The sequence below is a fragment of the Martes martes genome (genome assembly GCF_963455335.1).
Source record: "Martes martes genome assembly, chromosome: 9".
Taxonomy (NCBI): domain Eukaryota; kingdom Metazoa; phylum Chordata; class Mammalia; order Carnivora; family Mustelidae; genus Martes; species Martes martes.
Genome location: NC_137896.1, coordinates 10,729,131 through 10,751,411, shown reverse-complemented (window position 1 = coordinate 10,751,411; position 22,281 = coordinate 10,729,131). Strand labels below are relative to the sequence as shown.

The 22,281-nt window shown below is 45.5% G+C and overlaps 1 protein-coding gene across 1 annotated transcript in view; it reads right to left on the bottom strand.

The window, feature by feature from the left end:
* UBE2V1 (ubiquitin conjugating enzyme E2 V1) overlaps window positions 1–21,312 on the bottom strand; it is a 30,699-nt gene extending 9,387 nt beyond the window's left edge. The window contains exons 1-2 of the mRNA XM_080812592.1: window positions 21,253–21,312; window positions 2,404–2,552 (exon numbers count right to left, since the gene is read on the bottom strand). Of these exons, the coding sequence (XP_080668718.1) occupies window positions 2,404–2,552; window positions 21,253–21,274 (171 nt within the window). The 5' untranslated portion in view covers window positions 21,275–21,312. The remainder of the gene's footprint in view (window positions 1–2,403; window positions 2,553–21,252) is intronic.
* Between the last annotated feature and the right edge of the window lie 969 nt (window positions 21,313–22,281).

Genomic DNA, 22,281 nt, shown 5'->3' with positions numbered 1-22,281 from the left:
AAGAGAAATGAAACCGTATGTCCACACAAAAACCTGTATACACATATTCATAGCAGCATTATTCATAACAGGCAAAAAAAAAAAAAAAGGAAAACAAATCCAATGTCTATCAGCTAGTTCATGGATGAAGAAAATATGGTCCATCTACTCAATGAAATACTATTCAGCCATAGAAAGGAATGAACAACTGCTAAGTGCTAGGACATGTATGAACTCTGAAAACAGTAAAAACTACCACAAAAGACCACATGTTGTATGATTCCATTTATATGAAATATCCAGAACAGACAGATTCATAGGGACAGAGAGTAAATGAGAGGTTGTCAAAGGTGAGGGAGGGGGGTGGGGGACAGATTGGGAGCGACTGCCAATGGGGAAGGAGGTTTCTCTCCGGGGTAGTGAAAATGATTAGTGACAGTTGCACAATTCTGAATATAATAAAATCCACTGAACGGTACACTTCACAAGTGCATTCTACAGTAAGTGAATTCTACGACATGTGAATTCCATCTCAGTGAAGCTACTACACACACACACACACACACACACACACAAAACATAATACATACATGTATGTGTGTATATGCACATACATGTAAATATACAGAATGTATGGAGAGCCCCCTGCATACTGTGGCCACTCACTAAAAGGGAGCACCCTGCGGAAAGAGTTAAAATGAAACTCAGGGTAATCCAAGGGGTTGTAGGTAGAACAGAGTATTTTCAATGGAATTTGGTGGTTCATTTGTTTAAGCGTATGGTTCAGTGGTATTTAGTATTCGCAATGTTGTACACTGCTTTGTTCTTAATTTGTTAGAACCTGAACATCAATCTGCTAATGAACAGATCTACTGAACAACTACCCCATGCTGTGTCATTTCCAGGTGCGAGGGAGAGTCAGGAGGAGGGAAGGGGGTTCTCATCCTCAAGACACTTAACCCGTTCTTAGGCAGAGAAGAAAGGCAGTGAAGGAAGCCTTCAGAATACAGCGGGCTTTCAGAGATGGCGAGAAACGATCTCCGTGAAGAAATGCGCTTTCTAGATCGAGTTTTCCCCAGTATTTAATAGATCCAGAAATCCTGGTTCTCAGAGATTTTTTTTTTAAGATAAAGAAATGAATAAAAATAGTAAATTGGATTTTTTTTTTAAAACCCAGAAAACAAAACCACAGGGTCAAAGATGATTCAAGAAGTAACATTAAACAACAAAGCCAGTCATTCACCATGAGTGTTTATGACGGTCCACGATGAAGAGTAGATTTTCCTAACAGTTAATGAGCATGACCTTCCTCCTTGTTTCAGACGGCGCCACATCCCACAAGTCTACTGCCCCCAGAGCTGGTGCAGGGCCTGTGCACGCAGTGAAAAGAATGCATGGCCGCCATCATCTTTAAGCACAAGCACACACAGGAAAGGTCCTGCTACATTCAGGCAGAATCTCCCATAGTCTGAAACAAGTGTCATATTATGGGAATCCATTTCCTTACTCCTACCTCATATTACTACTTAACACTCTGGGTAATCCTATAATGGGAACAAATGAGAACTCAAAATCTAAACAGAAAAGAGATAATGTAGCATAAGGTTAAGAGCACAGGGTATGGAGTCTGAACCCCTTTTGGAATTATCAGGTATGTGACTTTGGGCAAGTGACTTGACTTCTCTGAGTCTGTTTCCTCACCTGTAAAACGGGATGTGACAACACAATAGTAATACTAATGCTACTAACAACAGGTTCTCAAACAATAGGTTCTTGTGACAATTCAATGACATTTCTTAGGGGTATTACTAGGTACACTAAAAAGTTGGCTAGCACTATGAAGTCTGGGAACCCTCACAGATCACGAAGCTCTAAAAGAGAGGTCAATTTTCTCCTCCCCGTTGTCTCTGTCTTCCACGCAAAGGCCTCTGGGTCTCACGGTGCCTGCAGGAGACCAGGGCCAACCAGGCAGGCAACAAGCCTTTGCTGAACAGCCTGATGAATTAGGACACGGGCGCGTGGCAGACCGGGAAACTGTGAATGAAAACCACAGCCATGAAGGCTTTCCGAAGTTCGTTTGGACACGGTCTTCGGAACGCTGGCTGTATCTGAGACCTGTTATTTGATAAGCCCACGAATTTGTTCTGAAGTGCACGTGAGGGTACGATGACCTCACAGCTCCCTGCCTCCACTGCCATGGAAATTCACACTAGGAGTCTAAACAGGTTTTTGCTTACCATGTAGAGGGATTAAACAGCATCAGAGGAGGTTCAAATATATAAACTGAAACTGGTCAAAACAGAATAGCCACATTTCAGAAAATATACCATTGGTGAGTTTTTTCCGTGATAAGGCTAATATTTCTTAAAAGGAGGCACAGTGAATTTAAGACATTGACATTTATAGCCGTAGCTCGACGCTTACTCTTGGAGGCCCAATTATCATCCCTGTCCATCTTGTAAGTGTCATGTCTTCGTCATCTTCTAGACCCCAGCTAACTGTGCCATCTCCTACTCCTTTCTGGCCTTCTTCCAGTTCTTCCAACAGTCGAAAATTGCGAGGGACTTTTACTCCTAAAATAAATGGAAAGAAATTCAAGATACTAGCAACTCCAGGGGAACCTGTAAGCCTAGACCTAGCTGCTCGTTATTACTATGTGGAAATAAAGATGCTGACATGCAAAAAAAAACTGGCTCAAAGTTGTCGTCCCTTAAACTTGCTTACAGAGCTTCCGGGACCAAGCAGCGTGCCCACGAGGAAGGGTCGTGGTTTTGTTTAAGGTGAAGTGACCGCTAAACCAAGCCTAGAAAGACCGTGCCCCCTCCCCCCCCAGGTCCCGCAGCTTCGATAAACTTCATCAAGAGTTTGTGTCAATATGTTGATCAATTTGGGTCCACAGCAGATGAAAACCACCAACACTGGTATCATGAGTAGCAACTGCCTCAGAAGAGAAAAGGCTCCTGCTTTTGTTTCATTCTTATTACCCGTTTTTGAGGCTAAGGGTGTGTGCATTTGTTGGAATGATGCTCAAACTACCTCAGGAGGAACAACCAGCCGCCATAGCCACATGAAATAAAAACAGTATTCTCTTGATCAGCTGAGAGTCAACTGAAGGCGCCAAGGATAAAATTTTCAATTATTCAAGCCGTGGTTTCTCTCTTATGAAAAAGCCCAAAGAGAGCGGCTGGTTCTCTGATTTACTTGTTTCCAAAAATTCCAAAGCCTGGCAAGTAGCTCGTGGAAGAAATCACACAAACACATCTCACAGGTTCAAGCTACTATACCTGAGTTCAGATTGAGGCTTGAGCCATTTCTGGGTGTTTTCCAGAACAGAACCGAAGCACTGGGGACAGATGGGGGACGAGGCTGTGGAAGGGCAGGGAGAGCAACTCTCTTTCTGTGCTTGGGCTCCGAGCAACCCTCCCAGCCAGTCCTGCCTGCCTCTCTCTCCCCTCTTCCACTGGCCTCCTTGGCATTTGAACTATAACCTCTGGGGGAAAAAACCTCAAATTCAGATAAATTATACGCTCTCTTTTGCCTTGAATGCTGAGCCTCTGACTGTCCAGACTCCCTGAGGTGAGCAGCACTTAACCACGAAGCCGTGGAGAAAAACCCACCGGAGAGACGGCAGACTGGGAGGTGGTTCCCAGGATCTATCAGTGTTTCCCAAGGTGGGGTTCCTGCTATCAGTCGTTCAACTAGAGTAAATACCTGAGCACCTGCTCTGGGTCAGGCACTTTTCTGAAGGCAACGGGGACTAAGCAGTCAACAATACATAAATGCCTGCCCCCATGGAGCTTACATGCTAGTGGGGAACATATAATCACAGAACAGAAATACAGATCAGAGAGGATGACAGCTGGTGGAGTTCTGGAGCAGGGAGCAGTAGGGGGAGGAGCTCCAACTTTAAACGGGGAGATCAAGGAAAGCCTTACTGCGACCAGGTGTCCTGAGTAGAGACCTACGAGAAGGCAGACGACCTACGCAGAGCTGAGGGGAGAGGCTTCCAATGAAGAGAGAGCAAGGGCTCAGACCCGCAGGTAAGACCTTGCCTGGAACGTCACAGGACAGCAAGATCCCAATTCAGCTAGAAGCGGGTCGAGAGGGAGGAGCAGGGGATGGTTAAGGACTCCAACTACTGATCTGAGAAGACACTGGGGTTCCGAACAGAGGAGTGGTGGGCTCTGACTTGCTTTTTAAAAATAGGATCTCTCTGACTGCTGTGTACAGAGTGAGGTGAAGGGAGCCTCAGCCTACTGTAAAAATCCTGGCAAAAGAACATACTGGCTTGGGCTGGGGAAGGTGGTGAGAAGTAGTGCAATTCCAGATATCTGGGAGGTACACACCGCTAAGATTTGTGGCCAGACTGCCTGAGAAGCACGAAAGCAGAGCAGTCACTACTCTGGCTTCCCGGCTTTTGTCTGAGCGAGTGGAAGGGTGGAATTGCCAGTGGTAGTTACATGAGAGGATTTTAGGTGGTGATAACTGAACACTTCACTTGACAGTTCTGTATTCATTTTTTTTTAAAAAAAGATTTTAAGTATTTGACAAAGAGAGACACAGTGACAGAGGGAACGCAAGCAGGGGGAGTGGGAGACAGAAAAGTAGGATTCCCGCCGAGCAGGGAGCCCAATGTGGGGCTCGATCCCAGGACCCTGGGATCATGACCTGAGTGGAGGGGAGAGTCTTTTTTTTTTTTTTTTTTTAAAGATTTTAATTATTTATTTAACAGACACAGACAAGTAGGCAGTGAGGCAGGCACAGAGAGAGAGGAAGGGAAGCAGGCTCCCTGCTGAGCAGAGAGCCCCATGCGGGGCTTGATCCCAGGACCCTGGGATCATGACCTGAGCCGAAGGCAGAGGCTTTAACCCACTGAGCCAGCCAGGTGCCCCCCGAAGCGAGAGTCTTAACAACTGACTAAGCCACCCGGGTGCCCCTCTGTATTTATTTTTAAGAATAATTTAAGGTGTCTACGGCCATACCACCCTGAACGCGCCTGATCTCGTCTGATCTTGGAAGCTAAGCAGGGTCGAGCCTGGTTAGTACTTGGATGGGAAAATAATTTAAGGCCAAGTAATATTATACTAACTTCCCATGTACAATGATGGTATGGTAAAAAATTTCCTTTTAGCATAAATGTAAGCAAACGAGTGGGCTGGTTGAAGGTAAGAGTAAATGACATGGACAGTACTTTAAAGGAAACAGAATAAACCGGAAAGCATACTTGAATGGCTCGTTTGTAAAGCACTGGCATTTTTAATCTAAATAGTCAACTGGATTATTCGGCTATACTGGCTTGCGTTCCTCAGCAAACATGAAACTAAAGGATGTTTGTGATGTTATAAGCAAAACACCAGACAATACAATGTCTTTTGTCCAGAGAGAGTTAACTCTGAATCTTTACTAATCCTAAGTAATTTGCCTGGGCAGCGGAGCAGGGAGGGGCATCACTGTGTAGAGCTACGGCTGTTACCACTGTTTAACGTATAAGCCTGCACTAACAGAAATGAGTACCGAAGGAACACGATCTTACGGAGAGGAAGACTGATAAATGTCAGATGGTGTAACAGGTGAATTGTGTTCCTGCCCATTCATATGCTGAAGCCCTAACTGCTATCACCTCAGAATGTGACAGTATTTGGGAGTAAGGCCTTTAAAGATGTGATTAAGTTAAAATGAGACCATTGGGGCACCTGGTTGGCTCAGAAGGTAGAGCATGTGACTCTTGATCTTGGGGTTGTGATTTCGAGCTCCATGTAGGAGGCGGAGTTTACTTAGAGACACACACACACACACACACACATTTTTAAATCTCTTAAAAATATATAAATAAAAGGGGCTCCTGAGTGGCTCAGTTGGTTGACTGTCTGACTCTTAACTTTGGCTTGGGTCATGATCTTGGGGTCCTGGGATCGAGCGCTATGTCGGGCTCCTCGCCAGGTGGGGAGCTTGTTTGGGATTCTCTCTCCCTCTGACCACCCCCCCCCCACAACCCCGTACATATACTTTCTAAAACAAAACAAAACAATACACACACATAAATGAAAAATAAAATGAGTCCATTAGGATGAGCCCTAATCCAACCTGACTGGTGTCCTTATAAGAGGAAATTTAGACAAAGAAACAACGGATGCATGAGTGCATGGAGACAGAGTGTGTGAGGACACAGGAGGAGGGCAGCCCTCTGCAAGCGAAGGGAAGAGGCCTCAGAAGAAATAAACCTGTTGACACCTTGAGCTTGGACTTCTAGCCTCCAGAGCCATGAGCACATAAACTCCTGTTCTGTAAGCCACCCAGTGTGTGGTACTGTTACAGCAGCCCTAGGAAACTAATGCAGATGCTAGGTGACATTTTAAGCAGCTTAACAAAGTTGAAAAGGTTAGAGACGGAGAAGGTAACAGTGGTTATCTCTAGGTGCAAGGATTATGGGTGATTTCAACCCCTTTCCTGTATTTTCTTTTTAAAATCATTTTATTTTTTTCATCATGATAAGTGCACTCTTTAATCCCCATCCCCTACCTTTTCTGTATTTTCTGATTTCTTTTACCATGATCTCATTATGTACAAAACAAAACACTCAGGAAATATGCCAACTATACTCTAGACAAGGTCCTATGTCTGGGCTTTCACATTGACTGTTCCCTCTGCCTGGGACACGCTTCCGCCAGATACCTATCAAGCTCCCTTACCTTCTCAGGCCCTCATTCATATGAATAGGAATCTGACTTAATGGTTTTTTAAATGACTAGTTTTAAGTAAGTGGTCCTTATTTTTTAATATTATTAAAACCTGTTCAAGACAAATGCACAATGGCAAAGAACAACAGTTACCATAGCTGAGCCCTTTGAACAGAAGCTGTGTGTGTGACTTCTATTTCAAGCTGCTCTTTTTGGAAAGATGAAGAATGTGCCTTCTTGTGTCAGTTATTTAAATCAGGCTGGATTAACTATTCCTGGTAAGACTACCTCTCTTGTAAACTTAAGCAAAATGTTGAGGCTGGAAATATTACCTCTTCATTAACAAGCAGATCTGATAAGGGAATCCTAATCCAAAGATCACAAGCTCATTGTATTAGTTTCAAATAGTAAATTCAAGTTATATTTTTCTGATGTTTGATTTCTACTTGTGAAATAGGGAAAAATATTCTATTATTTAATTCTGTACTTCCAACAGTCATTTCTACTGGATTAGACATTCAGTTAAAGCCCATGTACACAACTGAACCAAAGAAATAAAGGGTCCACTTATCTTGGGTTTGCATTTGGAACAATTGTAGAGCACCACATAGGACAAAGCAATGCACAGTTCTCGCAGTACTGACATTATAGGATCATTAAATTTGATTCAAGTTATAAAAAAGGATTCAGAAACAGTTTAAGGGGTGCATGGGTGGCTAAGATGGTTAAGCATCTAACTCGATCTCAGCTCAGGTCTGATCTCAGGGTCATGAGTTCAAGCCCAGTGCTGAGCACCACGCTGGGCATGGAGCCTACTTAAAGGGAAAAAAAAAAAAGTTTAAAAAATCAAAAACTTTGGAATGGCTAATTATCTATTAGGTAGTCAAAAAATATTCCAAGTGGGAGTTGGAACATACATATAAATATTGGAATAATTGTACCATATTCTGATTAATTACAATAAGCATTCATTCCATTTGAACAGCAGTTCTCAAGTTTTTCTGGTCTTAAGACCCCTTTATACTCTCTTAAAAATTACTGAAAACTTCAAAGAGCCTTTGTCTATGTGGGTTATAGCTATTGATATTTGCCAAATCAGAAGTCAAACTGGAAAATTCTAAAAATATTTAATTCATTTAAAACTAACTACAACAGGGGCACCTGGGTGGCTCAGTGGGTTAAGCCTCTGCCTTTAGCTCAGGTCATGGTCTCAGGGCTCTGGGATCGAGCCCCGCATCGGGCTCTCTGCTCAGCAGGGAGCCTGTTTCCTTCTCTCTCTGCCTGCCTCTCTGCCTACTTGTGATCTTTCTCTCTGTGTCAAATAAACAAATAAAATCTTTAAAAAGTAAAAAAAAATAAATGTTTAAAAAAAACTACAACAAATCATCATGTGTTCAGATAAATAACCTATTTTATGAGATAACTAGTCTCCAAAGAACAAAAGAAAATTAGTGAGAAGAGTAGGATGGCTTTACAAATTTTCTTTAATGTCTGGCTTAAAATATGGAGTGTTAAGAACCGAGGTAAGGGGCGCCTGGGTGGCTCAGTGGGTTAAAGCCTCTTCCTTCGGCTCGGGTCATGATCTCAGGGTTCTGGGATCGAGCCCCACATCGAGCTCTCTGCTCAGCAGGGAGCCTGTTTCCTCCTCTCTCTGACTGCCTCTCTGCCTACTTGTGATCTCTCTCTGTCGAATAAATAAATTAAAAAAAAAAAAAAAAGAACCGAGGTAAGCTGAAGAATATATGTCCTATTTAAAGGGGACAGTCAGGGGCGCCTGGGTGGCTCAGTGGGTTAAGCCTCTGCCTTTGGCTCAGGTTATGATCTCAGGGTCCTGGGATAGAGCCCCGCATCAGGCTCTCTGTTTGGCGGGGAGCCTGCTTTCCCCCTTCTCTCTGCCTGCTTGTGATCTCTCTCTGTCTGTCAAATAAATAAATAAAATCTTAAAAAAATAAATAAAGGTGACAGTCACTCCTTGGTCTAACCAAGTATCTGTGGGTCAAGTTCTGCTTACGAACCATCACTATGTGTGGGGACACCTAATTGTTCTCAAGAATGTCTTTGATCCCTAACATCCTAGATTTAGCTCAGAGAGTTCTTAAAAACTTTTTCGTCAGAAGGGTAAGGTTGATAACCACTATGTTAATCTGGCATGGGGTGGTTAAGTACTCTGTTAACCTTTATTTAGCTAAATACTGAAGAATTTAAGTCCACAAACTCAACAGCTTTAAAAGGGAACTGTCACTCTGAATTCATTTTTACTAAGACATAAACTTTTTTAAAAAATATTTTATTTATTTATTTGAGAGAGAGAGAGAGAGAGAATGAGAGAGAGTGAGCATGAGAAGGGGGAGGGTCAGAGGGAGAAGGAGACTCCCTGCCAAGCAGGGAGTCTGATGCGGGACTCGATTCTAGGACTCCAGGATCATGACCTAAGCCAAAGGCAGCCGCTTAACCAACTGAGCCACCCAGGTGCCCCTAAGACATATACTTTTATTTTCACTCAAAAACTGACTAAAGGCAGAGTTTGGAGAATAAGAACAGCTAGCAGAAATCAGGAATTATAAAATTATGGAGTGGTTCATTCAGTTTTTTCTGATATTTACACAGGAGTGGCTAATGAGCACCTAGTTAAGTGGTTTACTGAACTCTGTTTGGTAAGGCACCATTCTGGGGCTAACCATGTTTAATATGTGTAAAACTGAGCCCACTCCACACTTCTAAGCAAAAAAATCCACATGTTTCAGGCCTGCAAATAAAGTTTGCTAGGAGGGGTGCCCGCCTGGGTGGCTAGTCAGTTAAGCATCTGTCCTTGGCTCAGGTTGTGATCCCAGGATCCTGGGACTGAGCCCTAATTCAGGCTCCCTGCTCAGTGGGGGGCTGACTTCTCCCTCTCCCTCTCCCCTCCACTTGTTCTCTCTCTCTCTCTCAAATAAACAAATAAAATCTTTGAAAGAAAAAAAAGTTTGCTAGGCTTTTTACCTGCTTGTCAAAATTTTCCTGTAAATTTGTCGGTAGCATAATCGTTTACAACTTCTTTCTGTGCAAGAATACCCAACACTTATCCAATACCATGCTAGACCTTCGAGGGGCTATGCAAGAAATAAAAACAGAAGTCTCACAACTGGAGTATAAAGTCTCACTATGAAAACAAAATACACACACAAAAAAGGTATACACATACAAAGCTCAATAAAACAGAACAGTATCAGAACTGGATGACAGAAATACAACCTATCACAGGGCAATGTGAGGGTCCGAGACCCCTCTGAATTTGATGAAAGCTGGAGGTAGGGCCTTGCTACCAAGAGGGACCAGACTTTATCCCCAGGGTCACTATGCTCCAAGTAGGCCAAGAGATAATGCGAATATCCTGCGTAATGTTCAGAGTGGGCAGGGAAGGAGAGGCCAGGTTAGGAGTATGCAACCAGCGACATCTCAGGATGCAAAGCCAGAAGCATCTGCTTAGAGCAAATATTATGGCAGAACATCTTATCAAGGGGCCAGGTGGTGGGAAACCGAAGGAACGTTAAGAGGGGTGCCTGGCTTAGTCGGTTAAGTGTCTGCCTTCGGCTCAGGTCATGATCCCAGGATCCTGGGATTGAGCCACACATCAGGCTCCCTGCTCTGTGGGGAGCCTGCTTCTCCCTCTCCCTCTGCCTGAGGTTCCCTCTGTTTGTGCGCACTCCTGCTCTCTCTCTGTCAAAAAAAACAAAAACAAAAACAAAAAACCACAAAACTAACCACACACACACAAAAACCAAAAACCTTAAAATCTAAAAAAAAAAAAAAAAAGGAATGTTAAGAGACTCAACGCAGCACATATCAATTTGCATGACTGTGGCGGTGGTTCCCATTCTTACGATGTGAGGAAAAAAAACTGCTGCCCTGCACACAGCAGGCTTAATGTAAGTATTTGTTGAAAAATCCCAAATTGGAGGTTGGGGGAGAGGATAAAAAGGTATGCAAACTCTATTTTATAAAAAAATAAGCACAGGGGAGCCTGAGTGGCTCAATCAGTTAAGTGCCTGACTCTCGTGGAGCCTACTTAAGATTCTCTCTCTCTCTCTCTCTGCCCCTCCCCCCTAAAAAACAGCACAAGGTCACCCATGCTTCCTTGTATGGAATAATGATCTTTACATGCCACAAACACACAATCATGAGGATACCCACCTGGTCTACCATCCTATTATTTATTTTTAAAGATTCTATTTTTAAATAATCTCTATACCCAACGTTAAGGCTTGAACTTGCAAACCCAAGATCAAGAGTTGCACGCTGTACTGGCTGAGCCAGCCAGGTGCCCCATTATCATTCCTATTTTCAAATGCTCGTCAGAGCAATGGCTAAGTTATCTCCCACACAAAACAATCAACGTGCATGCTAGAGAAAATTCTATAATCTCTCCACAAAGGATTAAGAGCAAGACCTGGGAATGAAGTCCCGGCTCCACAGTCTCCTAGCAATCTAGCTGTGTGACTACCAGCTACTTCGAGGCTCAGGGAAACAGGGATGCCATCACTCCCTGACGCTATGGGTGGCAAGAAGAATTGAAGAGATAAAACCTGTAAAGCACTGTGTGCAATTCCTGGCAGAGTAACTTTTCTATCGCATCACTTTCATTAGCACATTGTATCATCCATCATAAAATAAAAACCCAAACCCCTCGCCTGATCCCATACTCCCCCCAGCTACCATTTCATTTCTTTGTTCCTTCTTAGCAAAAAACCTCAAAGGGTTTTTTCTTGCCTGCCATTCTGCACCTTACCTGCACCTGTCCTAATCATCCTTTCTGTCTAGTCACTCACCAAAACTGCTCTGGTCAGAGGCACGAGGGTCACCCTCTAGCAAAATCCTGGGGCAGATTTTCAGCCCCAATTCCCACTTCCTAGTGCTCCAGTGGCAATTTCAGGGGCTTCCCTGAGCCTCAGATTCTCTTTCTATCTCACCGACTCCTTCGTTTCACCTCTCTGACCTCCAAATACTGACTGCCTGGCCTCAGCGCACAGCCCCCAGACCTTCCCCCTTTCTGTCTCTTCCATTCCCTCATCCCCAGGCTATTTTACCCAAACCAAGGAGGCTGGTAGTGACTTTACAATTTACATTTCCAATTAACTGCCTCCCTGACCTCTCAGTTTAGATGCCTACAACCTAAAACACTTCCAAACAGAACCTTGTATTCCTTAAAAAAAAAAAAAAAAAAAAAAAAAATCTCCCAAAACCACCCACTCCTCAATCTCAGTATATATGGCACAAACATTTACCGGATTGCTCTGGTCAAGTACCTTGGGGTCAAGATGAGAAATCTTTCCCATACCCCCCCAATACTCGGTCCATTTCCAAATATATTCCAAATATGGTCATTTTTGCCATGTCCACTGTGATCCCTGTAGTCCGTGCCCCCTCAGCGTCCTAACTGGTTGCCCAGCCTATTGGTCTATACCTACAATCTGGTCTCTGCGGTGAGCTTTTTAAAGTAAGTTCGCTCTTGTCACTCCCCCAGCCCTCCAGTGGCCCACCCAGCACACACTGGAGCACCACCCGCATCTCCAGCCTTTCCTGCCACCTGCTCCCTTGCTCCTTTGTCCTCCCTCGGCCATACCCACCTTCTTTCAGTTCCCACATGAACTGGCAACCTCACCTTCTGCCTCCCCTGGGATTCTCTGAATGGCCGGTGGGGTGGTTCTCTTACTCCTCACTAAGGCTGGACTTCCCATTCCCTTATCTTGCTTTGCTTTTCTTCACCGCACTGGCTACCACTTGACATTTTTTTTTTTTTTTAAAGATTTTTTTATTTATTTATTTGACAGACAGATCACAAGTAGGCAGAGAGGCAGGCGGAGAGAGAAGGGAGGAAGCAGGCTCCCTGCTGAGCAGAGAGCCCGATGCGGGGCTCGATCCCAGGACACCGGGATCATGACCCGAGCCGAAGGCAGTGGCTTTAACCCACTGAGCCACCCGGGCGCCCCTACCACTTGACATTTTTAATACGTTCATTTCTAATTATTAGTTGTTTACCGTCTCTCCTGTCTGAACATAAATAAGCTCCATGACAGTGAAACTCCGTCTCTTCTGTTCACTGCCAAACCTTCAATCCCGCAAGGAGTGCTTTGCCAGCCTCTGTGCTCAAGTGCTTGCTGACTGAATGAATGGGTGGCTGGGTGTCAGTGAGGGATCTTATTTCGGAATGAATATTGCTCTATGTCACAAAATTCTAACTCTGGTTTATTTCTGAAAATACATCATGGAAACATTCATGGCACTATTAAAAGAAAGCCATAATGTTAGAAAGATTATGGAAGTACGGATTAGGTAGCTGAAGGAAAGTTATACACTGAATTCTGAGTGATCTTGGGAAGAAGCAGAAATCTTAATTTAGAAGCCAGGCAAAGGTCTTCTTGGAGCGCTCCTCCCCCACATCCCTTTACCTGCACGCAGTGTCTGTGCTGGACCTTTTCTTTTTTTCTTTACATTTTATTTTCTTCGTTTTTATTGTCTGACTCACTCTCAGAGCTTCTCGAGCTAGAGCTGTGACTCATTCAATCCTGCCTCCCCAGAATCTGGTGTGTTACCTGGCATACAATGGTGCTCAATAAATGTTTCCTGACAGGAGACACAGCACTAGCTCTTCCTTTCCTACAGAAACTCTAACATGGTCTACTGTGGCCAAAACACTGAACACTGATACCATGTAACTGAGGAACCTAATGTCTTTTATTTTGAGATCACTAAAAATTGATAACTAATTTTATTTTTTAGTCAAGTGTGATAGAGACTTTTAAGGAAATCTACATTTTTTTAAATGACGGGAAACTGTTTTTTGTTTTTTTTTACCCGAATCACAAAAGCCAAAGGATTCTTCACTACAAGATGACCTTTGTTTCATAAAATATATACGAAAGCATGTTACTGATATTCTACACCGTTTAGAAACTGTATACAAAGTTAATACATCAATATTTTCTACAAAGCAAGTGCATTTAACTCCAAATGGCCTGACTACACCCTAGTGCTAGAACTTCAGGGGCTATCCCGGGACACAAATCCAAGTACTGGTGGAGTTCAGGGGTGTCTGGGGCTGGCTCAGTAGAAGGACTGTGTGACTCTTGACCTTGGGGTTACAAATATGAGCCTGACACCAGGTGCAGTGATTACTTAAAAATAAAATCTTTTAAAAAATATGTATTACTGGAGTTCAGAGATCCTATAGACCTCGTATCAGTTACAAGTTAGGACTTCATCCCATCCTGAATGGAGAATATAAGCTTAAAATGATGATACATTAATTTTAACAAAAGATCCCTGTGAATATATTTAAAAATTAAATCCACACATGCCAAAGAACAGAGGCGTAATAGGTCAGAAAAACTTAAGAATACTCCTTGTATGTTTAGTTCCTATGGCACTTTAATCCACTGAATCAACCTCAATATTTGTGTGTGAATCTTACACCAAAGGCAGCTAGAGAAGCAGCTTCAAGGGACAATACAGAGGATATAGAAATGAACTCTTGTTAATCTTGGTAAACTATTAAAAATTTAACGATGGAAATGTTAAGATAATTTCACCAAGGTGCTAAGATATCACAGTAGTCCAAGATTTTTTAAAAGAAAATATTCGTCCTGTGTAACTTCAGAATTCTTTCCAGAAAGATTTTTCCTGGATCTGTGTCAGCATCAAGAGTCAGCCAGTTATTCTCCTGGCTAAGTATAAGCTGAAAAGTCAGCAGCTGCAGGATATTACAAAGAAAATATGACAACGAGGTTGAAAAAGCATGAATATTTGATGGGGTTTTACACCATGTCATAGTAAAACATTTAATGCAGTAACTGGAGACACAGCAACACACTAAAGTATTTGTGGTACAAAATGGATGTGAAGCCCTTTAAAACACCTTTTGGGAAAGTCATAGCCACAAAGCAGCAGCTCCTATAGCACCCCATCCTGGAAAACCCTGGCCTGGCTGAGCCTCACAGGTTTTTTCCTGAAAAGAAAGTTGCCAGTTAAAACTGGTCTGGTTGCCCATTTAAGGAAGACTGTGAACTAGGAGTTTGGTGCTACTCCTGTTTTGGAAAATAAGGAGGCCTGGACCGTGATGCACCAGCTTCAATGTTTCTGAAAAGTAGCTATAAAGTCAGGGGCAGGTAACTTTTATTCCTGAGCAACCGCCAAGTGCAGTCCGGCTGCGTAGTTAGTGCCTGCCCAGAGAAGCAGAATTGTTCTATTCTCTATAGCCATCATCCTCCAAGTATGGCCCCTAGACCTGCAGCTTACACATCCCCTGAGAACTTACTAGAAATGTAAATTCACATGCCCTATCCCAGAACACCACAACACACTACAGAACTACAGACCCTGGAACCCTAAGGGTGAAACCCAGCGACTGAGCAAGCAATCCTAGAGATTCAGACACTAGTTTAAGAGCTGCTGTTCTAGGAGAAGAGTGTCAATCTGTCTTTATAGTCCAGACGATGGGACAACAAAGAGTTGGTGACAAAAATGTGAGACGCTGGGTTTCTCTGACACTAGGGTGACCAAGGACAAGCACCAGATTTTCTCTGACAGGGGCGGAGACAGAATAAGATGTGGGAAGCGGTATCAGGACAGTTAGGGAAGGAGAGGACAGAGTTAAGTCTAGCTAAAGTCTCTCTAGAAATACCAACTAGTCAGGACAAGAGCTTTCCTTTTTGAAAGGCTGAAGAGTCACTTTTGCTTCTGCCTTATCAGATACATTGTTTCTCCAAATATGTCAAATTTATATATTTGGTTACATCAAGGTGAGACCTTGGATTAATTCACTGAAAAAGTCAACAGACAGGGGCACCTGGGTGGCTCAGTGGGTTAAAGCCTCTGCCTTCGGCTCAGGTCATGATCTCAGGGTCTTGGGATCGAGCCCCACATCGGGCTCTCTGCTCATCAGGGAGCCTGCTTCCTCCTCTTTCTCTGCCTGCCTCTCTGCCTACTTGCGATCTCTGTCAAATAAATAAATAAAATCTTTAAAAAAGTCAACAGATATTTACAGAGCAGGTCAGGGACTGTGCTGGGTGCTACGACATAGTAGTCGAGAACAGGAAAAAATCCTGCCCTTGTGGAAAAGCACAGAAAATACGCAAGAGAGCAAATAAGAAAGCTTCAGATAAGGCGAGTGCTTTAGAAGAGAACAGAAAAGAGATGTGATAATGACTGAGAAGACTATATTGAATGGGGTGGTCACGGATGTCCCTTCTGCAAGCAGAGACCTGAAGAATGGGAGGCAGATCATTCCCAAAGGGGTTAGAGCAGGAGCAGAGGTGTGCGTGATACCATGTGAGGTCAGGGGGCAGGCCACAGAGGGCCTTCTGGGCCCCAGAAAAGAGAATGATTTGATTCAAAGTGCAAGGAGATTTGATTCTGAGGGCTTTCTGCAGTGGAGGGGCAGTTTCTGTTTTCAGTCTGCAAAAGATCACTGTGCTTCCTCTAGAGAACGAACTGGAAAAGGGTAAGACTGGAAGCTGACTTCTGCAGTCTTTCAGAGAGATGGTTCTGGTCCGGCAGGAATGACACCAGTGGAGAGATGTAAAGGAGGATTTAGCATCTTTTGTTGGGTTTTACCTACCGGACTTGTGATGGATGGATGTGAGGATGAGGAAAGGACCCTATCCAAGGGCCTCGACTATCCACCCGTGAAAAAACTAATTGGCCAAGTCGGAAATGTCGACGGACCTGCCAGAGGCTGAAGGAATGTGAGATGCCTGGCTGGAGAGAAGGCAATGGGGGCTGGAAGAATGATAATGTGGCCAAGAGCACATGCCCAGGAGCAGAACTGTGCTGCACCCTAGCTCCGCAAGTCACCGGGTCTGTGCCTCCGTTTCTCACCTTCACAGCAGGTACCTGTCTCGAAGCACTGCTGTGAGGGGCGGGATCACTGAATTGAATTGAATACACTGACTAGCGCACAGTAGGCCCTAGAAGTACACTTTAAAAAGAAGTCTGGGGGTGCCTGGGTGGCTTGGTCAGCTGGGTTTCCAACTCCTGATTTCAGCTCAGGTCATGATCTCTGGGATGTGAGATCAAGCCCACATCAGGCTCCGAGGTAGGCGTGGAGGCTGCTTAGGATTCTTTCTCTCCCTCTGCCCTTCTCCACCCTCTTAAAAAAAAAAAAAAAAAGTCTGAGGAGCCTGCATGTAAATGAAGATAAGGCCCTACTCTATAAACGACAGGAGGGGCCCCAAGCCTAGCGAGTACTGGGCTTCCTTAAAAATGGACTTCACTATCACTGGACAGCAGGTTACCCAGAATGAGACAAACAGTGGCCAGGGCTGCTATAAAAAGGGTCCCTGTGACAGCTGGCAGACCCCTCTCATTAAAGCCCTTTCTCCCACCAAGCTTAAACACTGCAATCCCTACGAAGAACAGATCCCCCAAATCCATGCCTTTCCCTTTCTTTCCCAAGGCACTGGAGCAGGCTGGCGACGGAGCTGGAGCCAGACCCCCTGGGCTCTAGTCCGAGTGCCGCCACTCAGCCACCCATCTCCCTCAGGAAAACTGTGGGGACAAAACTGACTCTGGTTAGCTCACTGGGTTGTGGAGAGGTGGATGAGATGATGTAACAGGTAAGTCAAATTACCTGGAAAACTTCAACGTGTTTACTTCATCAAATATACTGCTCTGTACTTCACTGGGGCCTTTCAGAATCAAACAGAGGATTCCTGACTTCACCTTTTGTATTCCACTTTTATCAAAGTACTGTGGCTACAATTCAGGTGAGAGAGAAGGGGTGGGAGAAAGAGAATGAGGTGGAGTGAAAAGCACGGTTTGAAAGCTACCACGAAGGGGAAATCAAAATCATCAAAATGAACCTTAGGAATCCCTGAAGAGGGCCACAGGTGGTACGGACTGAGCTGAGCCCTGAACAGGAGGCAGCTCTCCAGCACGGAGGGCCCGCGCTGTACAAAAGGCAGCTGGCTACAATCAGCACAAGACACTCACGTGGTGAGACACACAGGAACAAGACCCACTTCCCTGACTACAGGTTCTCATCACCTGTCTCCAGCTCTCTGGCAACACCCTTGAATGGAATGGAAGACTGCCGAACCTCCACTGCGGCAGGTTCAATATGCATGTGCTGAATGTGTACACCAGGCCACTCCAGTGAATGCAAATTTAAAGTCAGGCCCAGTCAGGGCTTCTTCTTCTGGCACTCAGGTCTCTGGTTAACTGTCAGGGAAGCCTGTGGGGTGATGGGTGAGAGGAAGGACCTGGCAACCAAGGGCTTCAGGTCCTGCAATCCTGGCCAAGGCGGGAGGAAATTACCCATCACAGCACCGGCCTCCTGATGGATTCGTGTGGGCTTCTCACAGTCCGCCCTCTAGGATATATGCAGAGTTCATGCACTGCAGAACCAAGGGAGGTGGCAAGGTGTTGTACCCAAGTGTTGAAAGTAGTGACCACTAAAAAAAACAACCCCCCCCCCAAAACACAAACCCCAACAACAAGGAAGGCCAACCCTTTACAGGAATTCAGACTTCAGAGCTGTTTCCTGGCAACCAGGGGCACAGATTAATCAAGTGGCTTGTTCTAAACCTAAGAAAGGCTTCAGGGTCCCTGACCAACCTGAAAGACTTCTCAGGGTTAGAAAGGAGAGGCTTGAACATTCGTTTCTATTTAACCCAATTAAGATCCTTCTGCTTCCACTCTAGGCACTCTGGACTCCTTTACTACATAGGGGCACAGATCAGATGCTCTCACTCCCCTCTTTTTCTTTTTCTAAGTAGGCTCCACGTCCAACACAGGGCTCGCACTCACAACCCTGAGTTTGAGTGTGGCAGGCTCTACCAACTGAGCCAGCCAGGCACCTTGTCATTCCCCTGTCATTTTCAGACTCATTCATTCAATAAATATTTACCGAATGCCTACTTCATACCAGCGAACTTGATGGCTTCCCTTCACATTTAATAAAATCCAAAGCCGTATCTCCCCCTAACAAGCCTCTCATGCACAGTTAGGACTTTAATCTGTTCTTTCAACACACTGAGCTTGGTCCTGCCACAAGGCCTTTGCACTCACTGTCCTTACCTCCCCTACCTATGATACACACTGCAAGCTTGGCTCCTTCCATCATTTACACCAGTTCAAATGCCGTCTTCTCAGAGAAGCCTTCCCTGATCACCACTCCATACACTCTTTATCACGTCACACAAATTTCTTCATAGCACTAATTTCTATCTGAAATTGGCTTAATGATTTACTCCTTTAATGGCTTTCTGACTGACTAGAACGTAAGCTCCTCAAGGACAGGGGCTATGTCCATCTTTTCCACTATTTGCCATGGGACAAAACAGGCCCTCAATAAATATCTGTTGAATAAACAAAGGACCTTCTGGAAGCCCACTATTTAGAGAGCACCTTAAAGCCGGTTCTATGTTATCTAAACCATGCCAAGTGCTCTTGACACTAGACAGCAGCTGATGGTGTTTTATCTGACCACATTAGCATTTATGAAGCACTCATCAGTTGGCAGGGCTTCAAGAAGTTAGAATTAAGTAGCTGTTACAACAGATTGTAGGCAGCCAATCTCAAGTGATTGCAAACAGGGCTGAGTTGCAATATGACCATAATGCTGGCTGCCACAGGCACACTGTACCCTCACTTCACAGCAACCTGGCAGGGGTGCTATTATGGTGAGAAGTTTCCCACAGCAGTCTGGCCTGACTCAGCCTCTCTCCTCTGGGTCAGTATCTTAAAACATGAATTGACTCAGCACTATTCTGGCTAAAACCAAAACCTAGGAAAAGGATATGTGGTCTCCTCTATCCCTCATGGGGGACCCCACTGCTTGTGACAGGTCACTTTAGTCTGATCCCCTAGAGCCAGTTCTACTGCCACTCTAACAGACATGGCTGGTTCCTTGGGATATGGCAGGAGCAACATCCTGGGAAGATGGGACTGGCTTCACTCTGTTCCCTTTAGGTCACCAAGCCTCTCCTAACAGTGCTGATGCTGTGGCCTTAACCAGCCAGAGGATTTCAGCACCTAGGCTGGTGGCCCTGTTTGCTTCCTTCATCAGCGGTCACCCATCGCCACCCTATCTGTGAGGACCTCTTTGGCCAACATCACTACAAGGTACCTCAGGGTTCAGCCTCCTCGCCATAAGGAGGACACTCAGTCTTCCCCCAAAACTTGCACTTCCAGAATCTCTCTTGCCTTATCGGCCCCTCCGGGGGATCTCCCTCAGCCCATCTTTAACCCACCCCCTCAAGAAGGCCATCTAAGTTCATTCCCTGATGCCCATTTGTGGAATACTAACTCTTGAAACAGACCCTTCAGGATTTGATCCTCTGGCCCATCTTAGGAGTGCAGTAAGGAAATCAAGTTTCAAAAAAAATGCTGCTTCCCTTAACCTACAAGGGACTGGAAGAACTTCCCTCTCCCAAAGTATAGCTCCCTTATTCCCTCTTCCGCATCCTGGAAATGGGGGTTTGCTCAGCTTTCCTGCCCCAAAGTCATCCAGAGTTCTCATTTCATTTGTTCCTCTCCCCATGCCCAGCCACTCGATGGGGATCTTCTGAGCTGAACCCACATATCTTTTACCAACATCCAAAGGAACGCGAGGGAGTGACAATCTCCTTAAAACAGACACTTCTAGGCTATGCTTCCTTCATCCAACAGAAGAGGAGATTTTTCTCCTCTAAAAGAAAAATCTCTGAAACAGGGCTTTTTCCCACTCTTACTCACTTCTTGGAGCTTCTATCAGTTGACTCTCCTGCTCCAGACAGACACCTTCAGGGCTCCTAGCTCACCTGTTCTTCACCTAATATCGAAAGCTTCCACTACTACTCCACTCAGAGCTTGCCTCCTAAAACCCAACATGTTTATTCAAATAAAAGCCTGATAATGACGAGGTCATTTCCTCTTGGAATCTAAGAGATCGTTTTTCCCTTCTCACTTATCCTGCAGAGATGCCCTTAATCCCTCTTCCCCCCCAAACAGCCACCCAAGACGCCCCCTTTCCAATCAGCATAGAGATTTCTTCAGCTAACCCCATCCCCCAAACTAACACTGAAGCCGTCCCCTTAACCAATGGAGGATCCTCGGTCACCCCTTGAGATCCTGTTTTCTTCTCCCATCCATCCTAAGGGGTTCTCTGAAGTCCCCGCCAAACGGACATTCTGAGGCTCCCCCCTGGCTCGGACCTCTAGCATCCAGTAAAGGACTCTCATCCGTTCTGGGGTCCCTTCTCATCCCCCTAAGAGACCACTTGAACTCCCCCGAGCCGTCAGCCTCGGTATCCTCAGGAGTGCCTCTAGGCTCGCCTCTCGCTAGCTCCGGCCCCTCAGTAGTGCCTTGGGGCCCAGTCCTTCCTCTCAACCGGGCCCTCACGCCGCCCGGGGGAGCCTGTGGGCCCCGCCGCGCCGCCCACAGGACCCTCCGGCCCCCGCCCGTGCTTCCGGCCACCGCCTGCTCCTCCTCCCCACTCAGGCCGCCCGGGTCGCCACCGCGGAGCCAAGCGGACGGAGGCAGCGCAGAGGCCCTGGTCCCGCTGCAGGGACCTTTGCGGGTCCTTCGTCCCTGGCCCAGGCCCGCGCCCCCTTGGCCAGCCGGGCCCGGCTCCCCAGCTCACCCGAGCCCGTGGTGGCTGCCATCTTGCGTCGCTGTCGCTCGAAGGCCGGCCCCTTCTTCACCCCCCCCATCCGTCCCCTGGCCCTTCTGCGCAGGCGCGCACGCGTGCGCACTCGCCGCCGCTGACGCCCGCTCCGCGAACCCCGCGACCCGTTGCCGGGAAGGTTTTTTTCCTGCCTTTTCAGAGGAAGGAAACGTGATTTGCGTGCGGGAGGGCCCAGCAATCTTCGTGTCCCTCCAGGCTGGGGTACGAAGGAGATACTGAGGTGCTTGATGAGAAAGGCAGGGGTGATCAGACTTGGGAGGACGCGGTTGTGAAAGACACAGAAGAAAAGAAACATTAAAAAAAAATCTGTTTCGCTTCGGCCATTTTCCTATCTAGTTGGATCCTCACAATATCTCTACGAGGTAGGGATTAATGTGAAAAATGAAACTGAGATGGGGGGGCGAGGTTCAGCGATTTATCCAAACTTAGCTGTTAAGTGGCTGAGTCAGAATTTGAACCCACTCCAGATGCTTCCGAGCCAGAGAAGATTTGTTTTGGGGCATTAAGATGCCAGGGAAAGCATTCATTCATTGATTCATTCACTCATCAATCCATTTATTCATCCAAAGAAATACTAAGACCTACTGTATGCCACATGCTGTGCTAGGTCCTGGGAATGGATATATATACATCAATGAAGTCTGCTCTTACCGGCTTACATTACAGTTGGAGATAGAGAGCTAGTTAACAAAGAAGTAGGAAAGAATATGACTGTGATAGGATAGAGAGTAAACCAGGGAAGGGGCAACAGGGGGTGATCAGGGAGGGCCTCCTAAAGTGGTCCCATTTCAAGAGAGACTGCATGATTAGGAGGTAGATGGAACAGCATGTGCAAAGGTCTTACAGACACATATTTGCAAATATATGTTAAATTCAAGAAGGGACTGCTCCTTTATCATAAATGGTCTAAGAAGCCCTGATACGGATGTAGAAACAAGCTGAGAGAGGTGAAGGGACTGCCTCCAGGTCACACAGCTGAACACT